The 17,911-nt window shown below is 44.4% G+C and overlaps 1 protein-coding gene and 1 long non-coding RNA gene across 3 annotated transcripts; one reads left to right on the top strand and one right to left on the bottom strand.

Annotated features, from left to right (window-relative positions):
* Positions 1-634: 634 nt before the first annotated feature.
* Positions 635-4,375, bottom strand: LOC132336327 (uncharacterized). 2 transcript variants are annotated; one of them, XR_009488851.1, is made up of 4 exons: positions 4,081-4,375; positions 3,437-3,477; positions 3,264-3,340; positions 635-786 (listed from the first exon to the last, which is right to left on the bottom strand). It is a non-coding gene; the product is annotated as an uncharacterized LOC132336327 (long non-coding RNA). The 2 variants fall into 2 exon arrangements; XR_009488850.1 differs by lacking the exon at positions 635-786 and adding an exon at positions 2,435-2,518.
* Positions 4,376-4,397: 22 nt separating this feature from the next.
* Positions 4,398-17,016, top strand: ANAPC5 (anaphase promoting complex subunit 5). The gene is made up of 17 exons (XM_059863724.1): positions 4,398-4,647; positions 4,740-4,819; positions 5,524-5,633; positions 6,035-6,230; positions 7,227-7,293; positions 8,061-8,162; positions 8,929-9,119; positions 9,962-10,043; positions 10,712-10,801; positions 11,677-11,858; positions 12,328-12,463; positions 12,684-12,758; positions 13,551-13,672; positions 14,794-14,901; positions 15,404-15,551; positions 16,149-16,311; positions 16,659-17,016. The coding sequence occupies exons 1-17, from the start codon at positions 4,444-4,446 to the stop codon at positions 16,871-16,873; spliced, it is 2,271 nt and encodes a 756-aa protein (XP_059719707.1). The 5' UTR covers positions 4,398-4,443; the 3' UTR covers positions 16,874-17,016.
* Positions 17,017-17,911: the final 895 nt, after the last annotated feature.

The following is a 17,911-nucleotide window of genomic DNA, read 5'->3' on the forward strand; positions in this document are numbered from 1 at the left end:
TGTGGGAGCTGTGTGCAGGAGAGGAGACTGAGAGGGGATCTCATCAGTACATGCCAACACCTCCAAGGGGTGCCAGCGGGATGGTGCCAGGCTCTTTTTGGTGGTGCCCAGTGACAGGATGAAGAGGAATGGCCATAAATGAAAACACAAGAAGTTCCATCTCAGCATGAGGAAGAGCTGCTTTCCATGGAGGGTGGCAGAGCACTGGAGCTGCCCAGAGAGGCCGTGGATTCTCACTCTGTGGAGCCCTCCAGTGCCACCCCTGCCATGGCAGGGACACCTCCCACTGTCCCAGGCTGTCCCAAGCCCTGTCCTGCCCTTGGGCACCGCCAGGGATCCAGGGACAGCCACAGCTTCACTGGGTACCCTGTGCCTACTTTCTGAGTAAAGACTTTCCCCCTAACACCGAATCCAAATCCACCCTCTTTCAGTTTTATTCTACCAAACCCTTTGGCGAGAACCATTAAACTTGAGAAAAGATTTATTATTTAAAAATCCACTTCCAGCGAGCTCCTAGATGCCATTATTATTTTCTCTAGGCTGTGAGTGGGATATATATATATATATATATATATATATATATATATATATATATATATATATATATATATATATATATATAAAAAATCACAGAATGCAAGAACTGAAAGCTTTTAACCAGAAGATTACATTAAAGAAAACCCAGCAGTACAAACCTGACCAAGGCTTCAGGAAAGCTTTATGTAAGAGCACACAGGGCCAAGAACCAGGCAGGGCTTTGCCAAAAAGAGGAACAGACAAAAGTGGCTGAAAATAAACACAGAGCACAAATCAAATTTACCCCTACAAAGGGTTGGATGAAATCTGCTAATTTCTGCAGGAAGGATCTATTTTTGGAGAAAATGAGATACAAGAAGTGGGTAAAAAAGAGAAAAATATTGTTTGTAATTGCCATGTGAATGGCACAGTCCTGGCAGCTTCAGGAGTAAGAGCAGATAGTGCACAATGCCCAAATTCTGGATTTGCCCTGACACTCTATTTTAATTCAAAACCAGGTCACCTTTTTTCAGAAATGCTTATGCTCCTTGACAAGCTTTAGATATGCTCTGAACTTGTACACATGACTTAACAAAAAATGTCATTTCCCCCCCCAGTAATAGCTTGCCATTTTAGTCAAAGTGACAGAAAAAATAGAAAAGCCTTGTGAATACAACATTGGAGCTTGCAATGGCACATTCCTCACATTTCTCATGCAAGGGACTGCTTTAAGACACCTTAAAAATATCAGTACAGTTTGGTTTTTAAGAAGTTCTATGTCATTTAAACTCAGTCAACTCAGTGTCACTCTTGAAGCACCAAGTTATACACATATTTTTGTTAATGATATTACATTAAAACATGAGAAATCCCCATGCAGTCACTGTAATGGGGTAAAAGCTGTCCCAAACCAAGCAAAACCCAACATTTTCCCTTTTTCTCTGTTAAGGATTTGCTAACAAGAAATCCTCCCAAACACAGATGTTTTAGGAGTAACGTGGGCCTGACAGAGCTGAGATCTGGTGACAGTGCTGGCAGCTGCACTTGCCACTCCTGCCTTAATTTGGGCAGATCTGGATGAATCATGTCCTTAACATGTGATTGGAGATGACTTTTCCTGCATCAGTGTGCCCAGACTGTAACCACGCTGAGGGTTTGAAAGGAGCCTCTTGAACTGTGCCAGCTACTCCGTGGGCGAAAAGGAGCATTGCAAGAGGTTCTATTAATAAAAGCCTTGCCCTCGCTGAGCCTCCAGGACTGTGCCAAAGCAGCATTAAAAGATTTAAATCTATTACTGAGAGATGTCCCATTTCCTTCTGCCACCAAATAACAAGTGACAACGACTGGCTGCAGCTCTGTAATCCCCCAAGGTTTTACGCAGCACCAGAGCCAGAGGGAGGGAAGGGATTCTTCCCAGGAATATTAATTTGGTTTTAATTTAACAATTTGCAAAATTTAATTGTAAAGTTAAAAAAGCACAAATTTAATCGCTGGGCTTTATCTGGGGATTCCAGGTTGGATATTAATGGCTGTGGGAAGGATCAGGGAATCACAGAATTGGAATGGTTTGGGCTGGAAGGGACCCTAAAAATCATTTATGTCCAATCCCCTGCCACTGCCAGGGACAATTTCCCCTATCCCAGATTACTCCAAGCCCTGTCCAGCCTGGCCTTGGACACTTCCAGGTGCCACAGCTGCTCTGGGCACCGTGTGCCAGGGCCTCACCTCCCTCACAGGGAAGAATTTCTTACCAAAATCCCATCCAACCCTGCCCTCTGCCAGTGGAAGCCATTCCCAGTGTCCTGTCACTCCAGGCCCTCGTGAACAGTCTCTCTCCATCCTTCTTGTTGGCCCCTTCAGGCACTGGAAGGCCACAATGAGGTCACCCCAAAACTTCTCTTTTCCAGGCTGCACCACCCCAGTTCTCTCAGCCCTTCCTCATGGGATGCTCCATCCCCCAGATCATCCTGCTGCCCCCTTTGGCCTCACTGCTGGGCACAGCCTATTGCAGGGGAGATAAAAGATGACTTTTTCAACTGGGTTACCTAATCTTGGATTTAATACAATCAAAGCTCTCACTGCTGGGTTTCAGGCATGAGAGCTGATTTAAATATCCTTTACAAGTGCATTCTAAATGTTCTCTCTGCACCACGCACTGAAGAATTGTCAGCAGAGCTCGCACTCTGGCTCCAGAGTTGCACAGAAACATCAGAACCAGCTGTTTGTCATTTCCTCTTCCCTCCCAGCCCTTGCACAGCCCGGCCTTTATCTCGACCCCTCCCCTCCCTGCCCTGCCACGCCACCAGCTCCTGTTTCCGCCCAGGCCACCAGGCTTTATTTTCAGGAAATGTCAGCAAATTGACCTTTAAAACATAATAGCTGCTGTCACTGCCTGGGATCTGCCTTCAGACACAGCTCAATGAGTTCATTGAAGGCGAGGAAACGATCATTAATTACGCCAGCAGCAGCAGCAAGCTACAATGTTAAGTTTCTTAAATGCAAATGTATCCTAGAAAATTACCCCCCCACTTGATTTGCCTCCTCCTCCTCCTCTCACCACCCCCAGGCATGAATCAGGAGCAGCGCAATGGAAACCCCCAGGGACATGCAGATGTATAATAATATTGAGTTTTGTTTTGCTCTCACTTACAAAAATGAGAACTATTATAATAATTGGAGTATTTTCTTTGGGAATATGATGCCTTAATGAAGTACTTTAACGAGTTATTGAGAAAATAAAAACTTACACGTGGAAACACCTTTATGCCATCACAATTAACTTGCAGGAAATCCAGAGGGAAGTGAATTCACTCTGTGGTGGTCTCTGTAACATGGAAATGCTTGTGTCAGAGCACAGAGAAAATGTATTAGATAGGTGGATTCAACTAAATTTTACAGTATAAAAGATGAAACTTCTTACCCCTTGGGCTGCTTGACTTGTGGAAACCTCCACCTTGCAGCCTGTGCAGAATAAACAACATCTCCTTTTAAAAACAGACTCTATGTCTGTTTAGAGAGCTCCCAAAATCAGTAACCCCACCAAGCCACTGCCCCTGGCCACCTGTACCTCACCTGGTACAAGTGTGGCCAGCTCTGTTAGTCACAGAATCATTAAAATTAGAAAAGACTTCCAAGATCATCAAGTCCAACCTGTGACCAGTCACCAAACCCCATTGCAAAGAGCCACGTCTACTTGTTTTTTGGACACTTCCAGGCATGATGACTCCACCACTTCCCTGGTCAGCCCCTTCCAATGCTTCACCACTCTTTCAGTGAAGAGATTTGTCCTGATGTCAGCCCTGCCCTTGTCCTGGCCCAGCCTGTGGCCGTTCCCCCTCCTGTCCCTGTTCCCTGGAGCAGAGCCCGATCCCCCCGGCTGTCCCCTCCTGGCAGGAGTTGTGCAGAGCCAAAGGCCCCCCTGATCTTCCTTTTCTCCAGGCTCAGCCCCTTTCCAGCTCCCTCAGCCCCTCCTGGGGCTCCAGGCCCTTCCCCAGCTCCGTTCCCTGCCCTGGACCCGCTCCAGCCCCTCAGGTTCTTGCTCGGCATGAGGGGCCCAGAACTGACCCCAGGGTTTGCGGTGCCTCAGCAGTGTCAGCACAGAGAGAAAATGTCTGTTCCCTTATCTAGCAGATAACTCCTCCGGGCTGCAGCGGCCCAAGCCCAGACCATCCCCTCGCTGTCTGCAGCCGCGGCCTGGCTGCCCTGCAGGACAGCTCGGGGGAGTAGCCCCGCCACAGCGCGGACCCTTCTCTCCCCGGAACGTCTCTCTCGCGCCCGTCTCGTCGCGGCGGCCCGGCCGTGGCGGCGCACATCCCCTCCTCCGATTGGCTACGGCGCGGCGCGCGCGCCGGCGGCGGGGACGGCGATTGGCCGGCGGGGCGGGGGCGCGCGCGGTTTCCCGGGCGACGGGCGGACCCCGGCGCCGCCATGGCGAGCGTGCACGAGAGCCTGTACTTCAACCCGATGCTGACGAACGGCGTCGTGCACGCGAACGTGTTCGGCGTCCGCGACTGGGTCACCCCGCACAAGATGGCCCTGCTCGTGCTGCTCAGCGAGCTGGGCCGCGCCGGCGCGCAGCTCGGCCTGCTGGAGCGGCGCCGGCTCAACCGGCTGCTGCTGCCGCTGCTGCAGGTCGGGGCCCGGGCTGGGGCTCGGGTTGGGCCGGGGGGAAGGGCGGCCCCGTTGTGTCGCGGCCTGTCGCGACATGTCGCTGTCCTCCGCAGGGTCCGGATATGGCGCTGTCGCGGCTGCGCAAGGCCATCGAGGAGTGCTGCCCGCACCTGGCCGGCTCCGTCCACATCAGGTGCGGGGACCGTGCGGGCGGGGCGGGGGAGGAGCCGCCGAGGGATCCCCTGCGCTGTTCGTGTCCGCTCCAGAGCGGGAAAGTGCCCTGAAAGCTGCAAATGTCAGGCTCTAAAAGCCACGTTTGGGCCAAAACTCTACTTGGACGGGTTTCATACTTGTTCTAAAAGGCACCAACACCGAAGTCATCAGATTGAAAGTTTCTGTGGGACAGAAGATCTGTTGTCATATCAAATAACTCACTACACAGCAAACTCCCAATTCCAAAAATGTGAGCAGTACAAAAATTTTAAATTTTTGAAAACATTTTTACAATAGTAAAATTTTTAAACTTCCAAAATAAAAAGAAAGAAAAGAGTTCTTATTTGTTTTAAGAATAAACATCTCATCCAATTATTGTCTTAATGAAGACCTATTTAAAAAGAAATAAAGCCCAAACCTGATTATGATGATGATGATGATGATTATTATTATTATTAATATTATTATTATTAGGGTTACCACTATTTAATATGATCTTATTTATCTCAGTATGAAACCTCCTGGGGTCCAAGAAATTAGTTATCACTTGTTTGTGTTTACTCATTTATACAGGAAGCAGGGGAATATTTTATTTGATGTCTGTATTAATACCCTAAATCATGTCATTTTTCACTTGTTGTCTGTATTAATACCCTAAAAAAGACATTTTCTTCTCCTGTTTAGGCTAAAACTTATGGCAGAAGGAGAACTGAAAGACATGGAACAATTTTTTGATGACCTTTCAGATTCATTCTCAGGGACAGAGCCAGAAGTTCATAAAACAAGTGTAGTAGGTAAATAATTGTTATCCACAAGCTGGTTTTGTTGTGATATCTGTCATTGATGTCATTCCCTCAGGACACAGCTTTGTCTTTCTGGGGAGGTTTCAAATTGCAGAATGTCATTCCTCTTGCTCAGATGTTGCATTTTAACTGATAGTTTTGCACATTGTGAGGCTGTTACTGATTTTAACAATTTATCACTTATCTTTAGTGAGACTTGCAGGGTGATTTACACCCTGCAACGCTGAGTTGTATCATCGAGATGAGACTCAGTAATTTCTATTTAATTTCTCATTGGTTTCTGTTTCATGAGGAACTAAATGATGCCGTGGAAGCTGCTGGCCATGGTTTTGGTCTCCTGTCTGCAGCAGCATCTGCCAGCCCCTGCTCACTGCAGGCCTTTCCCTCTCCAGGTCTGTTCCTGCGCCACATGATCCTGGCATACAACAAACTTTCCTTCAGCCAGGTCTACAAACTTTACACAGCACTCCAGCAGTACTTCCAGAAGGATGAGAAAAAGGATGGAGCTGATGAGAATGAGATGGAGCTGACAAATCCAGAGGAGCTGGATGGGAAAATGGAGAAAGAAGAACTTGCTGGGCCTTTAAGGTGATAAATTCCTGTTAAAGCCTTTCCCACCTCTTAAGAAAATTAATCTTTGATTTGTTTAAAGTCTCCCACAGCCGGGCTGAGCTTTGTGGCCGCTCGTTTCCTTGGTGCCACCGTGTGGTGACATTTGTCAGTGGCTCGGGAAGGTGGCACTGCCCCATCCTCATCCTCCCTTGGGGAACCACAGCCCAAAGGCATCTGCTGCCCACAATTTCCCACTGCTGTGTGACTCCTCTGGTTGTCACATGCTAAGATTGTTGGAGAGGTCACTTCTGCTGCCAGCAAGGAAAAATTGCTCAATTAGGAGAAGTGAAGTTCAATGGTTTTGTTTTACTTTTCACCATTCTCCAAATAAATGAACTCGTGTCTGTTTACCTCAAAAAGGAGAAGCAAACACTGAGAAGTTTTCACCTGCTGAAGAAATGCTCCATTGTAAGAATAATCCTGAAAGAATTTGATGTGTCCATATATTTAAAATGTACTTTGCAAACTGGATTTGTATAAACTTGTGCAGGAATTGGTGAGTCAGACAGCAGCTTTTGGGGTCTGGCTGTGTGCTGGGCTTGCTGGCTTCCCACAGAGTAAATGTCTTGCAGAACAGCTGTTTCCAGCTGTGATGGACGTGGCCAAAGTGCCAATTAATCTCCTTGGGATTCTCTTCAGAAGACAGAAAAACCAGAGCAGAGTAATTTGAATATGTCAGCCCCAAATCTTCTCTCTGCTGTATTTCTTTAGGGGTTTTTAGGGTGTATTTAGGGTGATGTTGCTCTCAACTGTAGACTCTGCAGGTTGAAGCTAAACTGTGTGAAATCATTTGGATTGCTGACTTTGATGGAGTAGATTTGTTCTTTATTAAGTTTTCTCAGTGTTCTTTCATGCTTTGAGCTGTAATGTCTCACAAAACTTTATGAAGCCAAAGTGGGGGGGTGTCTGATGAAATGTGTTCCTGTGTTTCCTTTCCTTGCCCCTGTTTCTAACCTGAGTGTTTCTTACCAGGGAAGAAGAGATTGCCTGCAGTGGGCCTCTTTCCCAGAAACAAGCAGAGTATTTTCTTTCTCAGCAGGTAAGTTAATTCTCATTAAAGTGGAGGAAATGTTCCATAACATGAATTTCACCTTGAATTTTACCCACAGTGTCAGCTGAGATGTTTGCTCTGCTCTGGTAGAGGCTTGTTGATAATCTTGCTTGTTGTTGCTCAGTGTGAGCACTTGGGGCTCTGAGTGTTTTATCCAGACATGTCACCATATGCTGATATTTGGTTCTCAGAAGGTCCTTCTGCTCTGCTTGCCTCACATTTCTGTGAAATGTGCAGTTTTGTTGGTTATTCCAGCTGGTAAATAAAAAAGAGAACAGGAATTCACATGGACACAAATGTCAGTAATTCAATAGTCAGTAATGCTAATTTTAGTAGCTACATTTTTGTGATTTTTTAGATTAATTGAACTGCTTGCCAAAGCAAACTGGATTTATTAATTTGTTTTCCTGAGTTTTTTTTTTTTTTTTTTTTTTTTTTTTTTTTGTATGAGAAGATACATGCAATTCCAGTGAGCAATAGTTCTTCAGAGAGAAACTTAACCAGAATTCTTTAAATGCCTTTAAAAAGTCCTTTGAATAAGGTTTTATTTGACTTGGTCTCTGTGATCTCTGGAAATTGAACACTATAATGTAGTCTAGAACTGCCGCTGTCATAATAGACAGAGCTGCTACAAAATCTTCTTTAATGTCCTCTCCAAGCAGATAACAACCTGACAATCCTGCACCACAATTTATTTTTATAACCCTCCTTATGGAGTATCATTTCTTACTTGTACTGTTCAAATTTTATTCCAGGCTTCTTTGCTAAAGAATGATGAGACAAAGGCTCTTGCTCCAGCATCTTTACAAAAGGAATTGAACAACTTGTTAAAATTTAATCCAGACTTTGCTGAAGCAGTAAGTATTTTTTCTTCATCCAGAATGATTGTAAAAGGATTTCTTATCTCAAGGATAGGATTATTTGGAAGTAATTTATTCTCTATTGAAATATAAGTAGATGATAAAACTGTGAGCAAGTGGCATGTAAATGTTTAGTAATTCAGATTAAAACTCCTGAAGGTACAGGAACCTTAATTAAGCAAAGTACTTCCCTTTCATGCACAGATATAAACCTCTTAATTTTGGTGAGACTGAGTGCATTCTTGTTCAACTAAATCTAAAACTTATATCATTTGCCCACATTTTCCTAAGTAATTTCAGGCCTCATACTCCTGTAGTTTAAAAATCATTACTAAGTGCAATATCTTGTTAATTTTGCTGGTGGTTGTTCACTTTGCAATTTATACTGAAAGCCACAGACAGTTTGTGCTGAGGGGCCAGACCTGTGGTGTGAGCTCCTGCTTTGTCCCTCAACAGCTTCTTCTTGAGCAACTTCCAGAGTTCAACTCCTTCCTGCCTCGCTTTCTACCTCTTCCTCCCAGCAGCCCTGGGCTGAGCAGACAGGATTTTCCTTGCTGCTGTTTGGAAGGGCTGCCATTGTCCCTGGCTGGACTTCCCAACATGAAAGATTATCCTGCCCAGGTCTCAATGCCAAAGAGAAAATACATAATTTTAGCATCTCCTTTCTATCTACATGTTTTGGACAGAAACACCTAGTAATTATAAACAAAAACTCTGGTTTAGTGTCTGTACAACTAAAGCTGATTTTGTTCCCCTTTTCCAGCATTATTTAAGCTACTTAAACAGCCTCAGGGTGCAAGATGTCTTCAGTTCCACACACAGCCTCCTGCACTACTTCGACCGGCTGATCCTCACGGGGGCAGAGAGCAAAAGCAACGGGGACGAGGGCTACGGGCGGAGCCTGCGCTACGCCGCGCTCAACCTGGCGGCCCTGCACTGCCGCTTCGGCCACTAGTAGGGACCTCACTCACCCCGGGGCATCTCAGGGTGCTGACAGAGACCTCCCCTAACTAAGGAAAATCCCCTCAGGGGCTTTCTGTCACTTGACAGCAGCTGTGGTTGGGTTGGGATCCTCTTGCGATCTTGGTTTGTTTGGGTTCGGTTTTGTTTTGATGTTTCTTTGGTTTCCATAATCACTGGGCCATCTAAGAGTTGACATCTGTCTGTGTTCTGGGTATTTTAAGTATTCAATTACATTTCCATGACCTCAGGAGGGTCAGTGGGCATGAATGCCTATTTTCATCCATATTTTCAAGAAAGTGTGGTTGGTTTTCTGCAAGTCAACATAGACCTGATGATCTGGCAAAAGAATAATTAAACCAAAAAAGCCATCCAAGCTTTTAAAATTTAAAATGTCACATGGGTTGGGATTTATTTTGTTGATAAAGCTGGCCTACCCATCTTCATTTATGGTTTGCATTTATTGATTGCTGCCTGGAGGCATGATGTGAAAGGACTGGAGAGGGGAAGGACACTGTGAAGTTGAGAGTAACAATTTCTACACAGGCAGATTCTAAATGTTGCCCCTGTTCAAACAATAACTTAGCACCATGGCCTGTACAGGGTTTGAAAGCCCATGTAGGGGTTACAGCTGCATTTTGGTTTGCAGATGCTGTCAGACTTACTGTCCTGAAAACCAGAATGCACTGCTGATGCTAGGAGGAAAACACAGGCTGTTAAATCAGAGATCTGAGTGCATTATGCATAATTCAGATCAATATTCCTCTGGATCAGGATGCTGTATCTTAAGCACTGCAGGAATAGTAATTGTTCTCTCTCTGTCTGTCTGCTCATAGCCAGCAGGCTGAACTGGCACTTCAGGAAGCCATCAGGATTGCCCAGGAGTCCAACGACCACGTGTGCCTGCAGCACTGCCTGGTAAGAGCTCTGTTCAAATGGGCCTTGAGTCGTCCTGCTCAGGGAACTGCTGCAGAGCTCCTCTCACAGCAGCATCTCCCCCAGAGCATTTGGCTGCCCAGCAGTGGGGTGGCATCACTCCTGGCACACAGGGCAACAAACTGCAGGATCATGGGATGGTTTGTTGCAGCTCAGGGTTAGTATCTTAAGCAGGAATTGTTCCAGAGATCTCAGTAGTGAGCTCAAAGTTGAGTCTTAGATGATGTAAAAAGAAGAAGTATTTCAGAAGCTTCTTCCTTCCTTTCTGTTGAATTCTCAGAGCCACCTTTAGAGCGAGCAAAGTGGGAGGGAAGGACTTGGATTTCTCTCTGCTTTTTTTTCCTGTAATTAACATTATAATGAGTTGACATCAATGGTATCAAACCCTTGAGGTGCTGCATTCCACAGTTCCATGTATTTTTGTGCATCATTGAACCTACAGTATAGGCTGGTGCCACACCAGCATCCCAGCCTAGATGCACTTCTGATACGTTTTGCTGTGCAGCATTTAGTAGTAATTTCCTAAGAATCAATCCTCAAGTGGTTTGCATTTCCAGTGACTTTTTGTGCATTCTGTAACAGCAAGCCAAGTTAGAAGTGCTGCAGCCATCAGTTATTTGCAATGAGATTTTGATCTTTTTCCTTGCTAGAGTTGGTTGTACATCCTGGAGCAGAAGATATTTGATAGCTGTGTTCTGCTGGAGCACTCTGTGAACAAATCCTTACATTTTGGATTGCCAGTGAGTCCATTTCATCAATCCTTATTTTATTCTGGGACAAACCCATGTGGCGATGGGCGTGTGTGTGATCAGAGTTTGGGGTTTTGTGCCTTGTCTGTTCAAAATATGTGACTGGATTTAAACAAACATGTTTTATCACTCCAAAATCTAGCTGTTTCTATGACTTTTATCCTTCATATTAACAAGCCAGAGTTCAGTTGCTTTAATGCCAGAGCATTATTGCAAGGCTCACTGGTTTTCCTTCTAACTTGCTTGATTTTCAGGCAGAAAATTTCTCCGTGGCTCCTGGCCCAGGCACATTTTGTTACAATCTGGTGCTCAAGGGAGGTTCCTAGGCCTCCACCTTCCCTGAAGCCCAGTGCTGATGCCTCTGGCAGGGCTTTGAACACATGTTTACTTGTACAGCTCTGTGAAATCTTGCAGGGCAGCCCTCCCCTTTGGTAGATCTGTTGTCCGTTAATGTTTAGTTCCGTCTTCCCCAAATCTGCAATTCCTTTGTTAAGAGAATTTTTCTAAAATGGACTGAACTGCTGGAAGATAGGAGCAGACATGGCCTCTGTGGGGAAGGGAAGGAAAGCAAAGGCTCTGTTTTCACAGCAGTTCTGCAGAAATCCAGGTGCTGCTCCTGTCCTCCTCCAGAAGATTTCTGTGTGGGGGAGTGGAAATTACCTTTCACATCCAACAAAATGACATTCACATATGTGTGGGTGTGCATGAGTATTTAAAGAAATGCCTGGAGCAGTGTTCCTTTGTCTGTGCTGTCTTTTTGGGATTCTTTTTTAGTAGTTTAGAACTCTGCTCCAGTGTAATTTGCAACCCTGGGGTACTCTGTTGTCTTCCAACACTGGAGGTATGTTTTTTTTCCTTCTTCCCAGTATCTCGCTTCCTTGGGAATACAGTCCTTGGTTCAGCAAAGAGCTTTTGCAGGAAAGGCTGCCAACAAACTAATGGATGCCTTAAAAGATTCTGATCTGTTGCATTGGAAGCACAGCCTGTCAGAGCTCATAGACATCAGCATAGCACAGAAAACAGCCATTTGGAGATTATATGGCCGCAGGTATTTGCTTTGTTTGGAACTCCTGGATTAGCTGCTGCACTTGTTAGCACATAATGCATTTATATAGGTGTAACAAGTGACTGTGTCTCTCCAGTGCACTAAAATAAAGCAATCAGACTGTGATTCAGTACAGGCTGAGTGCAGTTATTTCCATTCTCTTGTGTTCCTTTAAAACTCATACTGAAGAAGAGATAGAGTTTCCATTTAGTAGTGGCAAATAGATCATAAATTGTTCCTCTGCCCCCACTTTCAGTGTCTCTGTGCTTTGGCTGTGTGCAGCTTTCAGTCTGTAGTACTTGCTGTGCCTGCACAGTGCAGAGTCTCTGGACAGCAGTCATTTTACAAGTTTTCCTTCTCCCCAGGACCCTGGCTTAACCAGAAAATGTAGACTATTGTCATAACAAGACCATAGATTAAAAGTGGTTGTTGTTTGCTGCTTGAAAACTAAAAGGTATTTCTCTTGCACAAGCACCATGGCACTTCAGCAAGCCCAGACCTTGCTGAGCATGAACAGTCTGGAGGCTGTGAACGTGGGCGTTCAGCAGAACAACACCGAGTCCTTCGCCGTGGTGTTGTGTCACCTGGCAGAGCTGCACGCCGAGCAGGTGAGCTCCAGGGCTGCCTGCACCAAGTGCCATTTGCTGAGAGGACCTGTGGGTGGTGCTGACAGAGGGTGCAAGACTTGACTTGTGGTTTTTTCTGCCCTTAACCCCCGCTCTGGGGGCAGAGACAATGCAGGGTGTTTGCTTGGCAAGTCCCTTCCCTGAGGGTTGTGCTGAAAGGGAGGGGAGCAGGGTGCATTAATCAGTGTCCTTCTGTTTCCAGGGGTACTTTGCAGCTGCTTCTGAAATACTGAAACACCTAAAGGAGAGATTCCCTCCCAACAGTCAGCATGCACAGGTAGAATACTTAGCATTCAGCCTGTAAGTTATGTAACTATTGTACAATAGGATCTGAATCCCACTGCTCCTGAGTTTTCCCCTGGATGCCTTGGGCTATACATTTTCTCATTTCCCTTGGCTTGTCCTCATGGGAAGCTGTGCTTTTTTACAAAAGCATGGAAAAGCTGCCTGTGTTGTTTTCAGACTGGTGGGACATTTCTCTCACCACAACCTCCTAAGATGAAGCTGTTCAAGTAGAAATTTCATTAAGAGAGGGATATACATCTGCTTCATGAGCACATAGAGCAGTTAAATGCTCTGCATTGATTTGAAGCTTCAAAGTTCTGTTTAATTAGTGCTGCTTATTTTGATATATTGCAATCCAGAAATAACTGAGATAATAGGCTAATAACCTGATTTTTGTGTGACTCTGGGAAACATTGCCACAGGAGTCTATAAGATAATATTTACATTGAAGTGTTCAAGATCCCATTAGATGTAGTGTGAGCTTTCTCTTTTCACTACAGAACAAGTCTGCTTGTCTGCAAGTCTCAAATCATTAGTAATGATTCAAATGAGCCTTTTCACATAAAATGCAGTCAAGTAGGTGAGCTTTGATATTGAAACATTAATCCAGACCTGAGCATTTCTGTTGAGGGCAGTAATTCAGTAAATCCAATAATTGGACAGTGGAGTTAGTGTGTCTAGAGAAAAAAACCCCTGGGGGAAAATAAAAAGTAAATTCTAATTTGGGATTAGAAAATGAGCAGGCACAACTTCTTAAACTTGTTTCTGGATGTTCTTTGTTTAGCTTTGGATGCTGTTTGATCAGAAAATACAGTTTGAGCGAGCCATGAACGATGGCAGATACCATGTAGCAGATTCTCTTGTTGCAGGAATTACAGCACTTAATAGCATTGAAGGTGTATACAGGTAAGAAATCGTGGGTCTTCATGCACGTGCAGGTGTGTTCCATGCAGATAACGAAAAATTTAGCAAAATGGCAGTCACATGTGCTTACATTTTTTTCCCTTTCCAGGACTAGTTAAGGTCATGTTATCTAACCTATAGGGCTATTCCCTTAGAGCATGTCCTGCAATAATAATTTGTAGTTGTTTCTCTGGGCATTTTAAGAACTGGAATAGCTGAAGTTGGTGTTATTCTAGGGCTGTGAATCTGTCGTGGTAAGGTCTTCAAAACCTGCTATACTCAAACCTGAGCACAAAGCAGATTTTTATGTCAAATAGCTGGGGAGGGAGCTCAGGCCTTGAGTGAATTCCTCTGTGGCCTGGTTTCTACATCTCCAAAATGGAACAATGTGATTTTTTTTTTCACTCACCTTAATGGGGTCTTGTTCCTAAATGAGAATGACATGTTAAAAATAGTTACAGTTAAAACTTGGTATTTGGTGAATATGAAAACCAACATAGTGTTCAAAGAATTTCTTGTCGATTTTCAAAGGCAAAACACCTAAAAGCAGCCAGTGCCAGTCAGCCAGAAGAGCAGTATTCAAGCTGTGGGACCTGATGCTTGTCCTTCTGGAATTGGACTGATCATGAAATCCCTGATCTTTAAATACTCTGCTCAGTGTCTGGTTCAGGGCATTTGTACCCATCCCCTGCTGCTGTGCTTTTGGTCCTGACTTCCCTGCTCTCCATTTTCCTGTTGCTCCATATCCTTGTTAGCTCAGGCCAATTTTAGCTGCTTTACCTCATACCTGTTTTTCTCACAGATAATTACTTATGCTGTCTAGCTTGCATGTCCTCCCCCTTCTGCTGCCTGTTTGGCCTTAGGTTTTGGCAATCCCTGGTTTCTATCTAAAGCTGTTTTATGAGTTTGATCCTTTCTGCCTGGGAGTTGTCCAGTTGGCACCAGGGAGATCTGTTTTTCCTCCTGTCTGTGTGTGCAGCATGTGTACACTTTGTCAGGGTGCCAGTCTGCAGTTATAAGAAACACAGGTCACAAAATAGAGACCTGTTTCACTGTGTTTGAAGAGCAGAATTCTATACAAAGTACAAAAATACAGTAGAGATGTTTTCTTTCTACCACGACAGAAAAGCCATTGTATTGAAAGCCCAAAATCAAATGTCGGAGGCACACAAACTTCTGCAGAAATTGTTGATCCACTGCCAGAAAATCAAGAACACCGAGATGGTGATTAGGTAAGAATGTTTCATTTTCAGAGTATTAAAGCCATTTTGCAGTGATTAGAATCAGCCATTTCAATTTGTCTGTGTTCAGACTTCACTTGTCTTCAGATTACCTGCTGTGATTCTGAGATTACAGAGTAATTTCAATTATTAATCGCAGTATGGAGGAATCCTCAAAATATTGTGCCATTTAAACCTAGTTATTTTTAAAATGTAAACTAAAAGGTGGTAAAGTTCCATGAAGGTTCATGGAAGAAGGAAACACTGCACCTAAAATAAATAGGAAATGTGTGTGTGTGTGGTTTTTCCTTGGTGTAAATCTGGAGAGAGCTATTTAATCTTTTGCATGCCTGTGGCATCTCCTCTTAAGGGTCTAATTTAAATGTATTGTATATGCAGCAGTGTAATCAGTAATAAAACCAATACCATTGTGGATGGAATAATTCCCTGGGAAACAAGGGGACATTTTTCATCCAGACTGAAGGTTTGTAACTGCTGCTCCCTGTTTGGCCAGGGTGCTGCTGTGCATAGCAGAGCTGTACTGGAGATCCTCGTGCCACACCATCGCGCTGCCGGTGCTGCTGCAGGCTCTGGCCCTCGCTCGGGAGTACAGCCTGCAGTACTTGGCCTCTGAAACCGTGCTCAACTTGGCTTTCTCCCAGGTAGGTCTGATTGTGTTTTCACAGGGCTGCAGGGCAACATTTATTCTGGGGATCTGGATGCTGTTTTTACTCCTGTGAGATTTAAGAACACAACCTTGCTGGAATTAAATTATTGATTGTGAAGAAGCAAACTCTGAATGTAAAAGCTTTCGAGGAAGTTAATAAAAGTTGAGTTTCATGTGTATCACTAAAATGTATAGTTATTGTATATAATTAAGCAGCATAAATTTCCCCTGTCTTAATGTCTTCAGGTTTTTTGGTTTTTTTTTTATGCTGGTATTTTAGCTTTCTAGCAGCATAGGTTGGCTTGTATATTAAAAATAATGCTGGTAATGAGTTCAGTTATATTCTTTATTCTGAGAGGTGTGGCTGTCAGCACTGACTGAGTGGAGAAGCCTTTCCCAATCATTTCAGGGAGCAGCTCATTTCTACTCACAAGTTTTGATTTAAAAGAAGATAGTGGGGAAAAAGTTGAAAAAAAATTGTGTGTGTTACATCATGTTATTAGAAACAGACGTGGCTTTTGTTGGTGTTCCCTGAAGAAGCTGCTCCTATCAGTGGATTCCAGTGTGAGACCAACAGGTATTTCTCTTTCAGCTGATCCTTGGCATTCCTGAACAAGCCCTGAATATCCTGCACATGGCAATAGAACCTGTCTTGGCCCACGGAGCTGTCCTGGACAAAGGCTGTGCCATGTTCTTGGTGGCCAAATGTCAGGTGGCTTCTGCAGCTTCCTACACTCCACAAAAGAAGATTGAAGGTAATGTGAAGAGTAATTCTCTCTGAAACTGCCCAGAAGTGCAAACCAGTGTCTGTACTGGAGTCCTGCTACACCAGAGTATGTTACCTGGTTATTATATACAAAATTCATTTGGAAATAGTTGTTGCACAGATGTTTATAATGAAACATTGTTTATCTGCATACTTTCACACACATATTTTGCAGCAAAGGCTGAATAATAGAAACTAGCTGAGAGACCACGTTGCTAAGACACAAATGGTTTTGAAAAGCTGAGGAATTTGGAATTGGCCTCCTTAGACTTGAGCTGCCTTGGAGTTGTTACTGTGATATTTTCTTAAATATGAACGTCTCCCTTTTTCCCACAGCTTTGGAATCTGCTATCTTGAATCTAAATGAAGCCAAGACTTACTTTGCCAAAGTGGACTGCAAAGAGCAGCTCAGAGACGTTCTCTACTTCCAAGCCCGGCTGTTCCACACCCTCGGCAGGACCCAGGAAAGGAACAAATGTGCCATGTTGTTCCGTCAGCTGCACCAGGAGCTGCCAGCACACGGTGTCCCTTTGATCAATGCCTTCAAGTGATGCATTTAAAGATGAGATTTGCTTGATTTCCTGTTTTGGTTTTGTTTGTTTGTTTTCTTTTTTTTACGAACATCTTTTTATTGTATTCACTCATCCGCGTTTCAGAATAACTGCCAATAAATCATGGTCTGCTCTTGAACAAATTTGTGTTTTGTAGCACAAATGTCGTTTTCCACCCATTTCACTTTTATTCTCTACTTGAAACTAAGAAATTAGCGGGGAAAAAAGAGAAAAGACCCTCTTGACTGTGTTATAAACACACTGAGGGGAGCAGTGCAGTCACGAAGTAGTGTTCTGTTCTTAGTAGTGACATTTCCCAAATCAATGCAGGCTTTATGAACACAGGGGTACAAAAAATAGTGGAAAATGTAGGCAAAGCTCCTTTGTGCTCTTTTTAAGTGGTATGGAAGGGGGAGTCTCATTTAAAAAGTGTCCTTGCTTTTAACCTGTCTGCAGTAGCTGTTTACGCGGCAGAAACAGATGGTGCTGGCAGAAAGGGAAAAATCAGGGTTCAGTCAGAAAGGTGTAACAGAGCTAAGTCCTGGCACTGTTGTTTCATGTGTCCTTGTGCAGAGGGGGGATGAGGAGGGTGAAGAGTGGGAAACAAACAGCCCCAGCTCAGCTGAAATGTTTTATTGTGTGTGTTCTCCCCTCAGCACTGTGTGTCATTTACCTGCTCTGCTTTTATGGGTGAATAGATGGGGATCACAACTGACTGAAGTAATCTGGAGGGGCCAAGAAATCTCCAAGAAATCTGGAGAGGAACTTTGGACAAGGGCCTGGAGGACACAGGGAATGGCTTCCCACTGGCAGAGGGCAGGGTTGGATGGGATAGTGGGGAGAAATTCTCCCCTGTGAGGGTGGGGAGGGAGGCCCTGGCACAGAGTGCAAAGAGCAGCTCTGTCTGTCTCAGCCCTGGAAGTGTCCAAGGCCAGGTTAGACAGGGCTCAGAGCAACCTGGGATAGTGGAAGGTGTCCCTACTCATCCATGGGTGGATTTTGAGATCCCTTCTATCCCAAACCATTCTATAACTGAGT

This window comes from Haemorhous mexicanus, chromosome 19 (genome assembly GCF_027477595.1).
Source record: "Haemorhous mexicanus isolate bHaeMex1 chromosome 19, bHaeMex1.pri, whole genome shotgun sequence".
Lineage (NCBI taxonomy): Eukaryota > Metazoa > Chordata > Aves > Passeriformes > Fringillidae > Haemorhous > Haemorhous mexicanus.

Bases quoted from the DNA above. Each gene is read 5' to 3' on its own strand.
- ANAPC5 (XM_059863724.1), top strand. From the start codon at position 4,444: ATGGCGAGCGTGCACGAGAGCCTGTACTTCAACCCGATGCTGACGAAC. The intron at 4,820-5,523 runs GTGCGGGGACCG...TCTCCTGTTTAG, and splicing joins GCCGGCTCCGTCCACATCAG to GCTAAAACTTATGGCAGAAG. The intron at 16,312-16,658 runs GTAATGTGAAGA...TTTTTCCCACAG, and splicing joins TCCACAAAAGAAGATTGAAG to CTTTGGAATCTGCTATCTTG.